General features: G+C 36.7%; 1 protein-coding gene across 3 annotated transcripts in view; it reads right to left on the bottom strand.

Moving 5' to 3' along the window:
* The window catches only part of LOC110024047 (protein CTR9 homolog), a 92,752-nt gene that overhangs the window by 40,673 nt on the left and 32,416 nt on the right, over positions 1-19,663 (bottom strand). For all 3 annotated transcript variants that reach the window (XM_020723776.1, XM_020723775.1, XM_020723774.1), the window contains 5 exons: positions 19,298-19,398; positions 19,113-19,205; positions 15,297-15,365; positions 14,629-14,721; positions 14,201-14,467 (listed from right to left, as the gene is read on the bottom strand). In XM_020723776.1, coding sequence (XP_020579435.1) covers positions 14,201-14,467; positions 14,629-14,721; positions 15,297-15,365; positions 19,113-19,205; positions 19,298-19,398 — 623 coding nt within the window. The remainder of the gene's footprint in view (positions 1-14,200; positions 14,468-14,628; positions 14,722-15,296; positions 15,366-19,112; positions 19,206-19,297; positions 19,399-19,663) is intronic.

Raw genomic sequence — 19,663 nt, 5'->3', positions numbered from 1 at the left:
TATATATATATATATATATATATAGATAGATAGATAGATAGGTAGGTAGAAAGATACATACATACATACATATATATAATTTTGTGTTTGGGTCAATTTTTGCTCAGATTTTAATTGTCAGCACCTTTCTCCTTCACTACGATTGTATCCGACAGGTGATGCTCCGTTTATATACTGCTCTAAGGTGGTGATTATTTCTTGTCTTCTTCCCATTTCTTGTTGTCAACGGCATGTTGTTGCACCCCTCCCAACAGCTGTTGTGTGTTGTCGAACCTTCCAACAGTCCAACTGTATGTTGTCCAACTGCAGGACCATCGTCCTCTCACTACCCTAGGCCTCCCTATCACCTACAACTCTTCGTTTCCACTATCTCGACATCCAACCCACCTCATTTGAACCTCTTTGTGTCATTTTCCTATTTTCAATTATCTTTGGATGCAATCACCTTTGAATTTCGGCAATAATCTTTTTGTTATGGTTTGGGTAACTCTGATATCATATGGTATCAGAGCTAGCCTAACCCTAGTTTTGTCCTAGGATTTCTAACATTCCTACACATTTCCAGCCCAATTTTATGTCTTTCCGATCCTCAAATACCCTCTTCCACTCCCATAAATTCAAATTCTAACCACACCACCAAGAGGACAAATGTCGGAACCACCCATGAAGAGATACGAGTAATTCGTCGACTTCGACAGATGCTTGCGAAAATTAATGATGGGACCAAGGGGGAAATCACCCCCGCTTGTGATATAGAAAGTTGAAGAGGAGAAATAGACAAGAATTTGAACCCCTTCCATAGAGAGGACTACGGTGATGAGGAAGGCAAACCACGATACTTCAAAATTAATTGTCAGAGATTGAGAGAGGAGGCGACATATGGAGAACAGACACGACGGAGTAAAAGTGGATCTACCAGAATTTAACTAAGAGATGGATCCCAAGGATATCGTCAAATGGCTACAGGAGGTACCAAAAAACAAAAGGGGAAAGCTCGCAGCCATCAAATTAGAAAAGATTGCTTCCTTCTGGTGGAAAAACTTGCGAAAACAAATGAAAAAAAGTGACAAGATGACAAGATGGGAGAAGATGAGAAAGGAGACGTAGGGAAAAATATACCTCCTCACTATGGTCAAGATATATTTTCTGAGACTCCATGACCTACAGCAAAGGGACCTACAAGTGGACGATTTCACGGCACAGTTTGAGCAGATTCGGATGAAATGTGAATTGGTCAAGCCAGAGGAACATACTATAGTCCAATATCTAAGAGACTTGAAGTCAACTATCAACAGCATCATGAAACTGCGACCTTGTTGATCACTGAGAGATGTCCATGCTTTAGCCTTGAAGGTGAAGAGAGACAAGACAAAGCAAACAACTATCCTCATTTAGACAACCACCTACAGCTTCAGCTACCAACAAGGGTACATTTGGAGAAGTTGGGAAGACAGAAAAAAAAGTGACAAGGAAAATCTCAGTGGAAAGATAGCAAAAAGAGTAATTCGCCTAGTATGGTGCCTGTAAGAAGATGTTTTAGGTGAGACGGCTAAGACAAAAAACCTCCAACTGTCCCACGAGTTGAGTTCTTTCATTCACTGAGCAAGGTGTCGTCAAAGTGAGTAAGGAAGCAAAGGAGGGACAACAGGAGAAACTTCAACTACAGGGAGATGAGAAAGAAATGCTAGTCGTAGAAGGGTTCTACAGATTGAGCCGGAAAGGGATCATTCGTGGCTAAGGCATAGAATTTTCCATACCAAGTGTACTGTGAAAGTAAAGGACTGCAGCCCGAGCTGTGAATATATAGTATTCACTCTGATGGCAAAGAAATTAGAGTTGCCCTCACAGAAGCATCCTCAATCCTACTCCCTTACCTGGTTGAAAAGGGGATACACGTGAATCAACACTGCTTGGTTGTGTTTATATTCGAGATCAACTATAGAAGTACGTGTGGTACGACGTGGTACCTAAAGATGCCTACCATGTTTGTTGGGAAAGTCGTGGCAATTCAACTGCAAGGCCCCACACGACGGGCTCAATAACACTTATTCATTCAAGAAGGATGGAAGGCCCTTAGTTATTTTGCCCGTCAAGGACGCGAGAGGAGTAGGCATCACATAGGAGACGATAGTCCCACGAGCCACCCTTATCCAGTCAATACGATAGGCTTCAGTGGCAATGGCTTTAAAAATGCTAGAGGGAACTGAGGAGAAGGTTGAGATATCAGAGTCTATACACCCACTGCTATTTGACTTTCATGGCGTGTTAACTGACAACCTTCTGGAGAGATTGCCACCATTGAGGGGTATTCATGATGTCATATCTCTCATCCTCGGATCAGTGTAGCCAAATAGGCCTGCCTAAAGATTTAAACTGGCAAATACGAGGAATTACAGAGATAAGTACAAGATCTCAGAGGGAATATCAACCCGCATGTTGTCCCATCTTGATGATGCCTAAGGATGGATCGTGGAGGATATGCATTGATAGTCGAGACATCAACAAGCTCATCATCAAATACAAGTTCCCCATATCTCGCCTGGGTAACCACTTGGATCAGTTTCATAGAGCCATTGTCTTTTCCAATATCAACTTACGCAACAGATATCACCAAATTCGAATGAGACCAGGAGACAAGTGGAAGACTGCTTCCAAGAACCAGGATGGATTATACAAGTGGACAGTCATGCCTTATGGGTTGTTCAAACGCCCAGCAAGTTTATGAGGTTGATGAGTCAAGTTTTCAAGCTCGCAGCGGGCAACTTGCAATGATGTACTTCGATGATATTCTGATATACAGCAGATCCGATGAGGAGCACTTACAACTCCTAAGAATGATCTTTGGGTTTTTGCGATCAGAGAAATCATATGTCCACCAAAAGAGGTATCGCTTCCTGACAACACAAATATTTTTTTTGGGATATATCGTGTCTAGTGCAGGCATTCAGATGGATTCTGCAAATATCGAGTCTATCGTGAGATGGATGTCCCCGCTGTGTTTTACCCGACTTGAGACAATTTTTGGGGCTAACATAATTCTGTAAGTGATTCATCAGGAGCTACAGCACCATCAAAGTTCCCTTGAGTGAACTTTTGAAACAGTAAAAGTTTTAGTGGACTAATGCAGCTCGATCCAGTTTTGATATTCAAGGAGAAAGTGACTGCAACACTAGTATTGGCATTACCAGACTTCAATCAGATGTTTGAGGTGGAATGTAACGCTTCAAATCTTGGGATAGGAGAAATATTGAACCAGGGAGGCAATCCTATAGACTTCTACAGTGATAAGTTGAATGAGTCCACTAGAAAAATATTTGATATGCAACAAAGAGTCTATGCAATCATGAGAGCTCCTAATCACTGGAATCACTACCTACTAACGAGCAAGTTCACTTTATTTATGAATCATGAGACTTCAAAGTTCTTGAACAGCTAGAACAAACTGAATGGTCGACATGCGATCAAGGTGAAGTTCTTGGCATCGTTCTAGTTCATAATTAAGCACAAGGCAGGAAGCCAAAATGGAGTAATAGATGCACTGAGCCATCGTAATTTGTTGATCACTTCTATGCAAAATCGAGTTGTGGGATTTGAGGTAGTGAAGAAGTTGCAGAGACGGATGAAGATTTCATAAGTTGTACGGGGGCAGTGTTAGAATAAGCTTATCGAGCAGTATCAAAGGGCTAATAGTTATCTGTTTCACCAGAATAAATTTTGTATTCCTCAATGTTCGTTGAAGTCTATTATTCGGGAAAGTCACAGAAAAGGACTAACAAAACACTTTGGCAAAGAGATAAGACGGACCCTCACACTCGTGCGAGAACAATTTTTTTTGGCCCCGACTGAAGGGAGGAGCGGCACATCAAGCAATGCAAAATTTGTCATGTGACCTAAAAATGCAAGACTATACAAGCCAGTATTAGTGTCGGAGGCCCATGAGTGGATGTTAGAATGGATTTTCCAAGGACACAATGGAACAAGGATTTGTGATGCTTGTGATGGATAGATTCTTAAAGATGTCGCATTTCGTACCTTACCAGCATATGTTGGATGAATCATATGTAGCTGACTTGTACTTCAAAGAGGTCGTGAGACTGCATGGTGTACCCAGGATTATTACTTCCGACAGAGATATCAAGTTGTTGAGTCACTTCTAGAGCATCCTATGGAGGAAGCTTGATACTAAGCTTCAATTCAGATCAGCAACTCGTCCACAGAAGGACAGTTAGACGGAGGTAGTGAACAGAAGTATGGGGAACCTTTTGAGATGTTGTGGGAAAAAATATTAGGGAGTGAGACAAGATTCTAGCCTAAGCTGAATTTGCTTAAAATAGATTCGTAAATCAAACCAACGGAAGCACCCTATTTGAGAACGCACACTTCGCTTGACTTGGTACCACTTCTTCCAATATCAGAGATTGGTGAGGATGTTGAGGAAAGGATGCGAGAGATTAAGAGTTCACACAAAGAAATATGAGAGCAGATTACCAAGCAGAACTGTAATTACAAGGCACAGACAAATAAAAAGAGAAAGAAAGTGACTTTTCACGAAGGGGATCTAGTGTAGATTAGGTTGAAGAAAGAAAGATTTCCGGTGGGATCCTTTGGGAAGCCCAAGCCTAGGGAAGATGGACCTTTCAGAATTCTCAAAAGTCGAATGACAACGCCAACAAGATAAACTTGCTAAGGGACTAAAAGATTTATGCTCCTTTCAACGTAGTAGATTTGCCTCTATGATACAAGAAATAAGAAGCTTCAAATTCAACATATAAGGTCAAAGCTCCCCCAATCCCGGGAGATGGATGTGGGGCTGCTATGCTCAACACGGTGGCGCCAAGACCCTCGCAAGTCTCACGCGAACGAATCGATCCAGGTGGGGGGTGTCGAGAGGCCTTTCCTTGTGCACGCTCCCTATTATTTACCTAAAACTTTATATATGTTATTTGTTGTATTCAGATCAGTTTTTGCTTCAAATTTCTGTCGTCGATGTCTTTCTCCCCTAATAGGGATGTATCTGAGGACAGACGATGCTCTGGTTGCATCCTACTCCAATATGGTGATTATCTTCTCATGTTCTTCCCTTTTCCCGTTGTCCCCAGCTTGTAGCACGCCCCCTCCCCCCAAATAGCCACTGCTTGTTGTCGCCCTCTAACAGTCCAACTGCTTGATGTCCAGCCGCAAGATATCGTTAGGCCTCCCTACCACCTATAGCTCTCCAATCCACTATCTCGACACACAACCCACCTCTTTCAATCCTTGTCCAAGGGGGTATATGTGTTTGTGTCTTGTTTTCCTATTTTCAAGTGTCTTTGGTTGTAATCCTCTTTGAAGTTCAACAATAATATTATTTCTTCGTTGTAATTTGGGTTAACTCTAGTATCAAATAGTGAAGCAAATAGTTCTTAAGAAATGTAAATCATATGTCCCTCATGGACTAACTACAGCCTATATAGATAAACGGTACATGAGCCACTCTTGTCAAGCTTGTAAAGAGAAGCTCAACCCCAGCTCAGTTATCCAATGAAACGATATTTAAACAGCTAAGCTTGACTCAAGAGATCAAACAAGTCTATATAGTTTGACTTTACGGATAACATGACATACATAACTTTTATAAGCGCAGTCAGATATGTGCCTCTCCATGTGTAGAAAGAGAGAGATATAGTCCAGATGAATGGAATAAGCACTTGAGCACATGAAATATGATTTTCAAACATTGGGCAGTTGATACACATTCAACACCAGTGTTTTTAAAATTGGCGTACGAAAAACAGCTCCAAATAATGGTCATAAATTCTTGTGTCCTTGCCTGAATCTATGTAATATTAATACCCTATGAGACGCATTTAAGAAACAAAACTTGTTGATTTCTTTTAACTATTATTGGTAGCTTTAATATTTAACTTCTTAAGAATTGAAGGTTTCCACTTTAAAAATTTTTAAATCACCTTCATATTTTATCTAGGTGCTTATTTCAAAATAACTCTGTTTAATGCATAACAAAAATCATTAAACTTAACATTCTGAAAAAAAATTGAGCGACAGTTTAATAAGCCAAACAGATGCCATAAATGTGTGTATGCGCATATGCATGCTTACATGTCTGCCTCATCAGAAATCTTAATAAATATTTCAAACTAAGATCAATTTTGTGGATCATACATGTCCCTATATTTTTCTTCAACATTGCAGATATAGTTCACTGCAAATTGGATAAATCTTTACATAACTTATAATATATCATATTTGATAGACCTCACATTAATTCCATTAGCCGACCACACAGATGCACCCTTTGAACATAATTTTACATGAATAAACTAGCTAGAGGACATGGGAGAATCAAATCATAGAAGAGATGGACTATACTGTCAAACACTATAGAGGGATGGTCAATCGGATCATGCATGTGTGCGTGAGTGTTCGCCTCAACACCAGACTTATCCAAACTATTTGGAAGTAAAATCAACTTTGAGCAGCATGCATTGCCATTCGTTTGTGCTCTGCATGGCATATCTATTTCACTCTGGTTTAGATAAATCTTTCTATAGAAATCCTCGCGCAACATCTCTGGCAAAAAAATGTTCTCTCCATTTCTTGCCATTTCCATCAAATTAATTCCATCACCCGCCATTATTGATGCACCTTTTGCTCCAAATTTTACATCTCCAAACAACCTAAGCAATATATGGGTCGGATCATGAAGGATGTGATTAATCTAATTTTAAAATATACCCAATTTTCCACCTCCCAATTCACATCTAAATTAATTTCAAAAAATTTTACATTTTATAACGATCAATTTTATATATAACACTAAATATAAATTATTTATATATTTAGAACTATCAAATTTAAAATAATAGCACAATAAACTTCATTAATTATGTAATTAACTAATCCTAATCCCTATCAATCATCTCGTTCCAATAACGATTCCACTTTATTGTGCATGAAATGACAGAATGGATTGTGAATGGCTGGGATTTAAGCATTAATTATTTCCTATATGCATATATAAAATTAATTGTGGTGCCTCCTGTCGGTCAACTTTTTTATGATTTGAAAATAATTTTGAAATTTAATTTAGATATAAGAGGTATATAGTCTAAGTTTTGAAAGTAGTGTTTTAATTTTTTTTTAAAAAATGAGACCAAATGGATCTCATTTGTCCAATAATTTGCATAATCGTGTTCGATACCGCGAGTACTACACCCTTCAGAAAGATAAGTGTATACCTCGATGATAGACTCAATCCTGCAAACTAAGAGATTGTGACATATATTTGGTCTGCGAATCTTTTATGTGTGACCGACAAGTTCCCCTATTTAATACAAAGATTTAATAGGGTTTATTTTACTTGGGTTTCAAGATTTCTATAAAGGCAAACCCCTATAGTTAATTACATCTCACATGACTCGAGTCACTTGAGAAAACTCTCCATAATTATCAGAAGTACTAGTCTTCAAGAATTCGAGGTTTAGGTTTTCACGATAGGACGTGAAAAAGCAAGTGAGAGTGGGTCAAACAAGAACAGTTATTTTCAGGAATTCAAAGAAAGTAAAAGATAGGGGACGTCACAGATCCTGAGGAGAAACCTCAATGACTTTCAAACTATCTTAATGTGTGGCTGAGTTTTGGAGACGATGTTATTTAAGTGATTAATCCTGACAATTTTAATATTTGGGACTTAAATTTGCATAATATCTGATTATGCAAATAGTCCACAGAGATAGGAGGGTTTACGTTATACCAGACGACAACCTCAGAACCTAAGGCGAATTAGGACTTACGCTACACAACATGGTTGTGCAGGAGGCTAAAGAAGGTGTGAGAATTTACGTCGCGCGGGCGAGCTACCTCGAAGTCCTATGGGTTTTATTTAAACTAAGAAAAGAGTTTAGTTGTTTTAGACTTGTTTTGTTGTTGCAGGATGACGATCACCTCCACTTGTAGATCGCTTCAAGCTCGTTGTCGCGCTGCCCACGAAGTTGCACCAAGCTCCTCATCAAAGTAGCAGTCCTAAAGTTTAAAGTTCAAAAGGTTATACCATGTGTGTTTCAAGGATTAGTTTTGTTGTCATTATGGGGGGGCATATTAAAGTTGATCAGAGTGACATCGGTTAGGATCTCACGGTTCTCTCGTTCCGATACCACTATTTTCTTTTGAACTTACTTAGCTTAAACGAGTTGTGAAACTCATTTAAACCGAGGATTTTAAACTGGAGAGATCTTGTTAGCAACCGTGGGTTACCTCCTTCGAGGGACTCGCGCAAATTCAGAAGGACGTTTTATGTTTAGTGAAATTTCAAATGAAAATGTTGTTTAATTTTTTAAAAAAATATTTTGTTTTGAAAATAAAATTGTAATCAGCACCTGCATAATATGTTAGAACAAGAGTAAATCGCAATGGTAAAACAACAAATAAAATGTACCTGTGTAGGTGGCGTATCTGTTGTTGTTATCCGTGTTGCATGTTTAGCTCATAAAGCATAATATAATTTACAGGGAATTTAAATAAATTGCAGAGAAAAGAAGAAAACAATAAACGGCATAACAAGTCGTAACAATAACTAGCAAGTGTGTATGGTGATCCTACAATCTCATACGGCTCCGGACAACAACTAAGGACTCCCAACAACGGCTACTAATCACCAAACAACAACTTTAAGCTTCCAACCAGCACTTCCTAGCACCAAACAACAGTTTTAAGCCCCCAAACTTTTTTAAGCCCCCAAACTTCTGAACAAACTTCTGAACAGCACCAAACAACAGTTTTAAGCCCCCAAACTTCTGAACAGCACCAAACAGCCACCCTAAGCTTCCGAACAGCTCTAAACAGCAATCCTAAGCTTCATACAGCTCTCTTAAATGTAAACAGCAGCTTTCTACAGCTCTACAGCTCTCCCAAACCTAGACAACAGTTTTCTACGGCTTCTACAGCTCTTCCAAACCTAGACAGCAGTTTTCTACGGCTTATTTAAGGCCCCGACAGCACTTACGGAGCACAAATAAGCACTTGACTCCCCAAATCAGTATTTAAATGGAGCACAATTGGCATCAGGGAGAGCATAAAAGAATATTAGAAAGGTTCGCATACATATTCCCCCCAATTCCTAGGCATTTACATTTCTAACACTTAAACTTTCAATTTCTACATGCATGCCACCTTGATTTTGTGTATGACAATAGCTTATGTTAGATATGTGAATATATAAGAATTGAAATTTTTATATACCATTAAAATCTTTCTTATCATATCAAAGAAACTGTTAAAATATGAGATGTAGCTTTTTGCACATGACTAAGGTGGTATATAGGCAAACAAATTTAAGTTTAGGTGTTATATTTGTAAACATGAAACGTAGGTGTTAGACACATAAATATATATAAGAATCAAATAGCATGTATGTAAATTCCCCACTTGCTATCATCATTGTGCATTGTTTTGTTGATTCAGCCCGTTCATATGTGCAAGGTGTGAGCTACAATCCTGTGATGTATATGATTCAATCGTTCTACTTCCATTGCTTATTAGAATTCTCCAATCAATTTATATCAAAAATGAAAGTCTTTGGGTATTCCTACAGATATGGAGACTTGAAGGCTTTTCTTTCAAAAAAAAAAAAAAAAACTCATCACCATAGAATGCTCAACACCACCGAAAAGGGAGCCAATTATTGGACCGGTTCTCCAAATATCCAAATCTATGTATATATCTATATTTTATTTTATCAGACCACTATTCCTCTTGTCATGCTCTTGAATCGTCCATACAACTTAATAAGTCATACACCACCTACACTTACTTCATGCAAATAGACAGAATAGGAAGAAAGAGCTTTAATATTTCTGCAATCAATTATGGTATAGAATAACCATAATCCCATGAGAACCACATAATTATCTACACGACTTTAAGGTGCTCAGCTTTATTAGGACTTAAAGCCATACGTCAATCCAAGCCATCCCATGACCAATTAAAATAAGAAATAAATATATGACCCCATTCCTATTCATTTACATATCTTACACTTACACAATACTTTACATTTATAACACCCAATACTTCACGTCACATCAAAAATACCAAAATTTGAACTTAAAAAAAATTAAAAAAAAATACTGAAGTATACCTTTTCATGCATAGGATTGGTGGCATACATGTAAAGATTAAAATTTAGATATTAGATGATAAATGCCAAAGAATTAAGTGGCATTTATGTAAACCTTCCTTCTGAATTCAAGGATAGCTGCAGCTAATTCAGATCATTCAGTTTAAAGATGAGAAGCAGAGTTTATTAAGTATGAAACAAATACCTGAGAATATATTGATTATGTATTGATGGAAAGCTTGAAATATCAAATTCTCCACTTAGCTTCTTACTTTCTTCTTCCAGATTTCAGTTCACCCCACAATTTCGATTTTCCTTCAGTAAACTTACTAGTGGGGGTTTCGGCGTATAGGGCAGGACGTGAGCTGAGAAAATAGAAGAGAAGCTTTTAGTGTATGAGAGAGGCGAAGCAGGCGAGTTGGATTGAGCTGTCGAAACTCGGTGCTGAGGAGAGGCGTGCGGGATTGACTGGTCGAGACTCGTCGTCGTGAGAGGGAGAAGGAATCGAGCGTTCCTGGAGAAGGAGTCGAGTGAGGAGAGGGAAACAGGAGAGGGTTTTGGCGCGGAGGAAAGAGACGAAGCCAGGCGGGAGAGGCAGAGGGACGAGAGGCAGGCGAGGGGAGCTTCGGTCTTCGGTCGAGGGAAAAGAACAGGCGTCGGATGCAGAGCGGCGAGGCAAGCTGAGCGGGGTTTCTTCGGTGCATAGAGGCGAGGCGAGCTAAGCGGGGGTCTGTGGCTTCAATCGAGCGAGGAAGGAGGATGCGGGATCGAAAGGAGCAGGTGAGGGGCGAATGCTTCGAGGCAGTGGAGAGAAGGTTTCTTTAGCTTCGATCGAGCGAGAAGAAGCAGGAACGAGAGAGGGGGAGTCGAATGAGGAGGAAAGCAGGCGTTGGATCGAGAGGCGAGGAATATGGAGTTTGGTTCGCAGAGATGAATCGCAGAGGCGAGCAAGCGTGCGGGGTGAGCTTCTTTGGTGCAGCGAGGAGGAGCTTCGGAATCTGGGAGGCGAAGCAGGCAAGAGAGCTGAGCGGCTTCGTGCAAGGAGGATGATCGAAATGTGGCCAGCCAGGAGGAAGAAGGCGGGCGTCCCTCTAAGAATAAGAGCGGGGCTCGTGAGTCCTTATGTGAGCAATAGGCAGAAAATTGAATAGTTTCCCTAGGCGGCAGCAATTTAATTGGAAAAGCTCAAATCAGAGTTAAGCCCACGTCCCACTAAAATGTGTATCGATTTCCATGACATTCGCGTAACCCTAGCAATATGGGTGTCATTCCCGACTAAAATTGACGTCCCGGACGTGTCGACGTGGCCCGTTTCATCATCTGGAGTTGTCCAGACAAGTTCACCGACGATTGAGCCAACAAATGTGTCAACTTCGTGCGTGGTGTAGCAAGTGCGTTGCTGAGTCACGGAAGGTTCACCTAAGGTTGTTTGATCCTGTAGGATCGGGCCCTCTACTGGACCTTAGCCCTTGCAACTAGAAGTTGAGTGCATGGAATCACTCATGCGAGTTCTTCACAAAAATGAGTCAAGAAATGGTTTGAAGTTCTACGAGAAGTGGGCTCCATTACTGGTATGCTAAGATGGTCAACAAGAAACTCCTAAAGCTATATTTTGTGTTCTTGGAGTAGGAAACTAAGATCTCAATAAAAATGAGGTCAACACCTCCTATTTCCTCTCCCAAATTCCCTTCTTCTCATAAGCTTCTCTTGACAGCATTGTAGCACAGCGGGAGACAGGATTGCGATCCACCGATAAAGTGAGGTGCGAAGGGCGGAATCAAGAGTGGGGCTCTCAGTGGTAGTTGCAGCTTGGAACAAGGGAAGAAGAAAATGAAGAAGAAGAAGAAAGGTAAGGGAAAAAAGAAGAGGAAACAGGAGGAAGATAAATAAGGGAAGGATGGCTTTGGCGGAGAAACTGGCATTTGGAGGTAAAGTGTGTGTGTATATATATATGTATAAGCAAATAAATGTTTGTATTTATTTCAATCAATGTAAAGAGCATTTAATCAATTGATTGCAATTTCATGGGTTTGTTGTTTAGTTAATGGGGAGTGAAAATTATGCCTGAAATCACTGTATGGGATTGTATTCTTATGCGGTAGAATTTATTCGATGTACGTGCACCACTTAAAATTGTTGATATATTGAATTAATGAATAAATTAAAGATTTTCTTAATGGCAACAAAATTATAATATAAATAATAGTATACTCTAGATAGCGAGCTCGATGAGAGCCTAGGGAAACTCGTGACGAGGTTGTCTCTTTAAACAAGATGAGATAATCATGAGTTAAATTGAAAAGAATCTTTTTATAGAATTATTATGTGATACAATGATATTAAATTGTATTTAAAAATATTTTCATATCATCAAATACCTACATATGTTATAGAAAAGCAAACTTGAATTGACACTACTGATTTTAATGATGTTACTGTTTTTATTGAATTAGTAAGCACGTTTATTAAAAAAATTGTTTGCATGTATACTTATATAATTCTATATGCAAATGAAAAATAAACTTCAACAGATAAAATTATCAAGAGAATATCACAAGAATTGTAATAAGTAGAATTTTATACTAATAACCTACGCATGCAAAAATGACATAAAATTTTATAGAATTCCAAACTCTTGATATTTAAATCGGAATTGACTTATTGATATCAGGAGGATTGTTGATAATGATTATACTGAGAGATGAACAACATTTACCAGCAGTAGTGTAGCAGAGAGATTGGGTGAGTACTCAATGAAATGAATCAAGTCTAAGTAAATGTAAGTACAAGTGACATTCCTAAAACGATGTATATTAAGTATGAAATAATTACAAAATATTATATGATTGTGCAAAGAAAGAATAAAATATATGATTGTTCCAATGTATTGCTTTTATACCCCTAATTTTACATTATTCGTATGATTGGAGCAAAGCTTGTTTTGTGTACAGTTGTTACCCATTATTTATAGTAGAGCATGCACGCTATTTTTTTGTAGAAAAAATGTTAATTTAACACTAATTATTTCATAAGCTTGCAGCTTACTCCAATATGTTGTTGATTTTCAGAAAAGTTTAAGGAGCACCAGGGTGATTAGCTAAGTGTGTCATTGTACAGCTTTTGGGTAGTGAAATTTTTTGGAATATTGTTAAGAACTTTTGGGTAGGTGTCTTTATATGTTTGATTTTTAGCAAATCTGTATATGTTTTGATAAACTTATTATACTTGCTTCCAAACATCCGAGAATGTGAAGGAATTTAAAATTGAATTGGATTATTAATATTTGTGGCAATTGAGTGAGACTAATTCCTTACACATTGAATCCTGATTTGTAAAAATTATACAGAGTTATTCACCTCTGTTGAAACAGCAAACAATGATGTATATAATCTTTTTACGCATCCAAATGAATGTAAAAAGATAAACTAAGGGTTGAAAAATGCACCATGTTACTAAGCTGCTTCGACAAATGTAAGCAAATTTTCTCTTTAATGATTATATATGTAAACTTTTTACGCATACAAATAGCATAACAATGCAATAGAAACACATACGTAAGTAATAGGTGAAAAGAACAAAATTGACGGAAAAAGAATGATGTACCACTGGTGTGACAGAAAGAGTGGTGTACATAATCTTTTTACGCATACAAATGAATGTAGAAAGATAAACATGGGGGTGAAAATGAACCATGTTACTAAGTTACTTCGACAACCGTAAACAAATTTTCTCTTTAATGACTACATGTGTAATCTGCTTACGCATACAAATAGAATAGCAATGTAGAAGAAATACATACGTAATAGTATTTTGCATCATTCACGCATTGGCAGCAAGTACAATAATAAGTGAAAAGAATAATAGTGAGTATGAAAACGGCAGAAATGCACATCAATTCAAATCCATCCAAAGCAAACAAGTGAATCTCTAATATGAGAAAATTAAGTATCATTATCACTCCATTCAATAAAATAATATCAAATAAATTTTAGAAGAAAATTGCAGCCATAACAAATAAAAACATGATCCACAAATAATTCATACCATAAAGTTGCATAATTAAATAGAGGATGATGAATATGTAACCTTAAACAAGATCAACCGGTACAGTATACTTGCTCTTTCACTGTTGCGTTGTTGTTCTAGGAGTCTGGCATAGTTGAAAAGAGTAGTTATTTTATCCCAAGTGAATTCTAGAGAAATACCATTTTCTTCAAGTTGGTGGAATATTGTCAAATCCCAGTACTGCCCATTGTATGCATTGCAATCTACAGTGAGACACTTTGTTCTTTCAAACAAAAAAGACAGGTAGGCACCTTCTCCAAGTGCCTCCTTGAAAGTTTGCTCAGCCAACTAGGATGGAGGATGATAGGAATTAGACATGTCATGCACACCAAAGTTATTTAAACAAAAAAAAGAAAAAAAAAAGAAGAAATAAACAAAATGCCAAATCTAAAACAGATGCAGTGTCCTTAAGTCACAGTTAGAGATAAACTATTTTAAAAAATGTGTACCTCAAACTCCCCCTTTTCAAAGTACAGAACACCAATATTGTTCAGCAATTCTACAGGTACTTCCTCACCTCCCCTCTTAAGAATATTTAAAGCCTGACATACGAACGATATATCAATAAAAAAAACTATAAAAACTAGATACTAAACATACAGAACCTCCTGAAAAATAAAAAGAACAGTACATTTAGCAGTTCTAGCAGTAGGAAAAAAAATCCAATCGCACAAGAATGGTCTTCACATATGAAAAAAGTACTGATTAAAAGGAAAAGAAAAACTTATTAAAAAATTTTCAAATTTAATTGATAATATTTTCAATTATGAAGCTCCTAAGATGTCCAAACCCACAATTAAAAACTAATTTTGAAATTCAGCCTGATTTTAGAAGAGCAGACAGTAACAAATTGTGAGGCTTGCTTTCACCGACCTTCACATGGAATAACCAGAAATTAACACATAAAAGATGAAAATCCACCACTTGAAACTGTATTGCAATTTGTAAATGAATTTTCCTCTTTTACATATTTTTTCAGGAAGAGAACTGATTTGAACAGTACTGTCCTCTCCGGGAATAGTGTCATTATCACTCAGGATCAATAGCCAAATCAACATGAGTAAACAAACTTATATCGATTAGGACACTTCAAAAACTGCAGCGAACGTATTCATACAGATTTTAGAGCATCCAAAGTAGCGCCTGGATCAGTTGGCATCAATAACTCCCCAAGCTCCATGAATGCCTACATAAAATTACAGCGTGAATCTCAGTGAGATCTCTTCAAAATACTAAAATTCATATCTATACTGAAAGAAATATAATGTTATAAAAAAACAAATTTTAAAATACAAGCAGCTATAGAAGTTCTATGAAATGCATTGCAGACATAATTATGACAGGCTTTCTGTTTCATTATGTAAAGAAATTGAATAGCACATAAGAAACATGGTTTTTAATATTAGAATAATACAATTAACAAGAATATAAAATTTCAAGGATTTCAAAAACTGTAGGTTAGTTTATAGTAGCATACTGACATGTCATCTATGAATACTCAGATACTAGAAATTTTAGCTTACCAGTAATTTAAACCGATAGCTGTCAAACAAAATGGCCAAAAAGTTATAAGCACGCCTTTTCAAACGTATGGACATTTACAAATAGGTCAAACATAAAACAAGTACTTAATATGACCAAATAATCTTCACATGAACATACTTCCAGGCTTAAATCAAAGAGCTACAGCAAAAAATGTGAATAGCATGCAGAAAAAAAAAACACAATGTCTTTTGGATAAGGACAAAAACAACCCAAGAAGTTAATCTACAGATATTTATATGAACCAAGGCCGGCTGTTGCAGAAACCTAGCACATCAGCCTCCTCAAATAAAATCTGTTTGTAAACCACCTTATCTGGACCAACTAGCCCATAACTTGAGGGATATAAAGTTAAAACCCAAAATTTAAATTGAAATCACTATAATTATCTGGAGTTTATTTATATCATAGAAGTCCAAATTCGATGATATTTTGTATTCACATTGCTTAAAGCTGAATCCTTAGGATCATCCATACCGATGGCCAAATTATACAAAGATAAAAAAGATGTACTTTGCTCTTGTCCAACTTACTTGCATATCACTATAATTGCATTAACTACAAGCAAAATTGAACCATGAAAACACTAACCCATTCCGTTGTGGGCAGCTATAGAAGTTTCATGGTAGATTGCAGGAAGCATAAGCTGAAGTTAGAAGTAGAAATGAATAGACCCAAGGTTGAATATATTCTACTAAGAACTCTAAACCATGAAGTTGCTAAAACTAGGGTGATATCCACATACAGAGACCGCAAGGGAACCAATGGGCATGAAGGGAAAAAGGGCTAGTTATCACTGGTACCAGATTCATCACCCAAGATACATGGTTGTAGAAGCGCTATGAGAACGAAAAAAAGGGGAAAATAAGAGAATAATTTTAGTAAGTGTGGAAAAGAATTCATCAGTAAGGGATTGATGAATATTTTCTGACCAACCTTGCAGAGCGGAAATTGTGAGGGCAAACAAAAGCAAGAATGAACCTCACTATTGTTCTCCATCATGAGAAGGAAGATGATACGATCTATAAGCGTTATATCTCATGTTGACATCACCATGGCAAACCACCCATAAAAATATTTTCAACCCATATAACGCTACTTTAGCATGCACATCTTTTAGTCAAATTTAGATGAGACGTCCATATATATAGTTCCTCCTCCAAGCCACTACGCAAGAAGGCATTTTTTTTTTATGTCAAACTATTATATTTTCTAGTTCTTGTTAACTGCTAAAGATCTTGTAACATTATTCATTTAAGCAGATAGAGTAAAAATTTTAAGATAATTAATCATATGTTTAAGTGTAACATTTGGCCACTAGCAAGCTTTATGTCATTCTATTGAAGTATTGTATTCATATTTTACAATAAAAACTCATCTACATAGGCAATGTTTTTGGAGTTCGCCCAAATCCAGGTAATTCAATATACATTGAAAATGAAACGGATAGTGAATTACAGAAATATTAAGATATTACGTTACTACAAAAGAAGGCATTTTTTTAATGTTAAACTATTATATTTTCTAGTTCTTGTTAACTGCTAAAGATCTTGTAACATTATTCATTTAAGCAAATTGAGTAAAGTTTTTAAGATAATTAATCATATGTTTAGGTTTAACATTTGGCCACTAGACAAGCTTTATGCCATTCTATTGAAGCATTGTAGTCATATTTTACAATAAAAACTCATCTACATAGGCAATGTTTTGGGAGTTCACCCAAATCCTGGTAATTTAATATACATTGAAAATGAAACGGATAGCGAATTACAGAAATATTATGATATTACGTTATCCCACCCCACCCCACCACACCCCAACAACAAGCCTTTATCCCATTAAGCAAGGTCGGCAACATATATCATTCTTCACCACTGCGTCCAATTGAGTGTCATAGTTTCATTTAATTATAATAAATTATGATCATTTTTTATACAATGTGCCCAAGTCATTCTAGGCCTACCTCTACCTTTGTTATCATAAGTTGAATCTAAAACATCTATTCTCCTAACCGGATCATCAGATGGTCGACAACTGAAACTCCTGCAAAAGAAATGCAATACACTCCAAACAAACCCTTAAACTAAAAAAGAAATATGCTTTTGAGAATAATAAAGGATGGGTGGCCAAAACATAAGTGCTGAAATCATATTTTTTTCTTTTAAGAAGAGAAGAGTTAATATTGAAAATTATATGTATTTTTTTTTAATCATTGGGTTTCTCAAAATGGTAAAGATAATTGCATTCTTTAACAAGCCCAATTATCCTTCTCATATCATGTTCCTATGACACAATAGGAAGAATACAATACAAAATTACATTGAATTTTTAGTAAGATTTCGAATGGATAAGAGATTGTTAAATAATTTAGATAAACACAAAAAAATTTATAATGTAAGTGATTTATTTATGAAAATACCTCCTTGACCAGCAACAAAGGAGAAGGTTCCACCAACAATAATTTTTTTCCTTGTAGTTATGACATGGCACATAAGAAATATACTTGTAAGAAGAGTTAATCATTTTATATATAATTCTCAAATCAATGATCCAGTATACAGGAATGAGCATCTCTCAGACTTTAAAGGCGTGAGTAGAATAGGTAATACTTGAAAATGCTAGAGCAAAAATACCGATCTTGGATGTCTTTCTAGGTGCTCCAATAAACCAACAGTTTTCTTCAGTTTGAGAACCTCCAAACCAATCATGATCACTCTAGATAATTATTTCCATTCAGCCAATATGTTGAATAGATGTTTTGCAACTCTCTCATTAGATTTAGATTACATCCCTCAATTTTAAGCGAACCTCAGACCAAGGGCATGTGGGTATTATTGTAATTGTAGATGGATAGGGCAATTGTGGTAATCTTCATAAATAAAAGAATAAGAAAAGAAATGTGGCAACACAGTAATGACAATTGCAACAATGCAAATGCATTGGTGCATTTGAGCATTTGTGCGTACACACATGCATTCAAGTAGTCATGCACATTAATCAAAAAGAATACTAACCACATTTAATTCACATGAATTCAATTTAACAGACATTCTAATGCACCAAGAAAAACAACCTCATAATAATTCACATTAAGAAAAGATGGACAAAGAAGTTGTAATACAAATGCATTTGAGAAAACAGCGCACATATGGGTTTTAGACTATAATTATCCAGCTAATTTGTCCAAAATAGGTCGTTTTAGACAAAATTGAATATCCCAACACCTTAATAATAAAACTTTACAAATTAAAAGTTTGATATGATATTAAGGTTATTATTAGCATGATATGCACATATTACACTATTCAATAGCTATATAAGACATAAGGCATACTCAAATCAATACATATTAACATATCATTTATGAATCAAAATACGCTGCAACATCCACCTGAGCATCCTTCGGATCTACGCGTGTTGCTTTCCGGAAAATTTCCAAGGCCTTTTCAGTCTGACCAAACTGAACATGAATATGTGCAACAACCTACACAGTGAAATAAACCAAATCAAGCATCTCAATCACTTTTAGGCAAATAAAGGCTGATGATCGATCTTCATTGACATTTAGCCACTAACCTTCAAAGTTTCACAATTTTCAGGGTACACCTCCTGAACTTTCTCAAAGTTTGAAAGGGCATTTTTTAAATCTCCTAATTTCAATTGAACTTGTCCAAGGCCTGCATCCAAGAAAAATATTAGATAAATAATAGCAAATAAAAATATTAACAAAATTTACATTGGAATAAAAAAGCCTGACACAAAGCTTAACTAAGAATTGTGCCTATGAAAATCCAATAGTTGGGGAGGATGCAAAATAGAGAACCTCTCGCACTTGTGTTGCTTGATTTAAGACAAGGGATGCTTGTATTATAAAACAGTAAAAATGGAAAAGGAGAATAGAAATTCAACCAAAAAAGAGAACCATTGAGAGAGAGAGAGGGA

Source organism: Phalaenopsis equestris, unplaced genomic scaffold (genome assembly GCF_001263595.1).
Source record: "Phalaenopsis equestris unplaced genomic scaffold, ASM126359v1 Scaffold000240, whole genome shotgun sequence".
NCBI lineage: Eukaryota > Viridiplantae > Streptophyta > Magnoliopsida > Asparagales > Orchidaceae > Phalaenopsis > Phalaenopsis equestris.
Note: the sequence above shows the minus strand (reverse complement) of the source record. Positions and strands in the feature narration are given on the sequence as shown.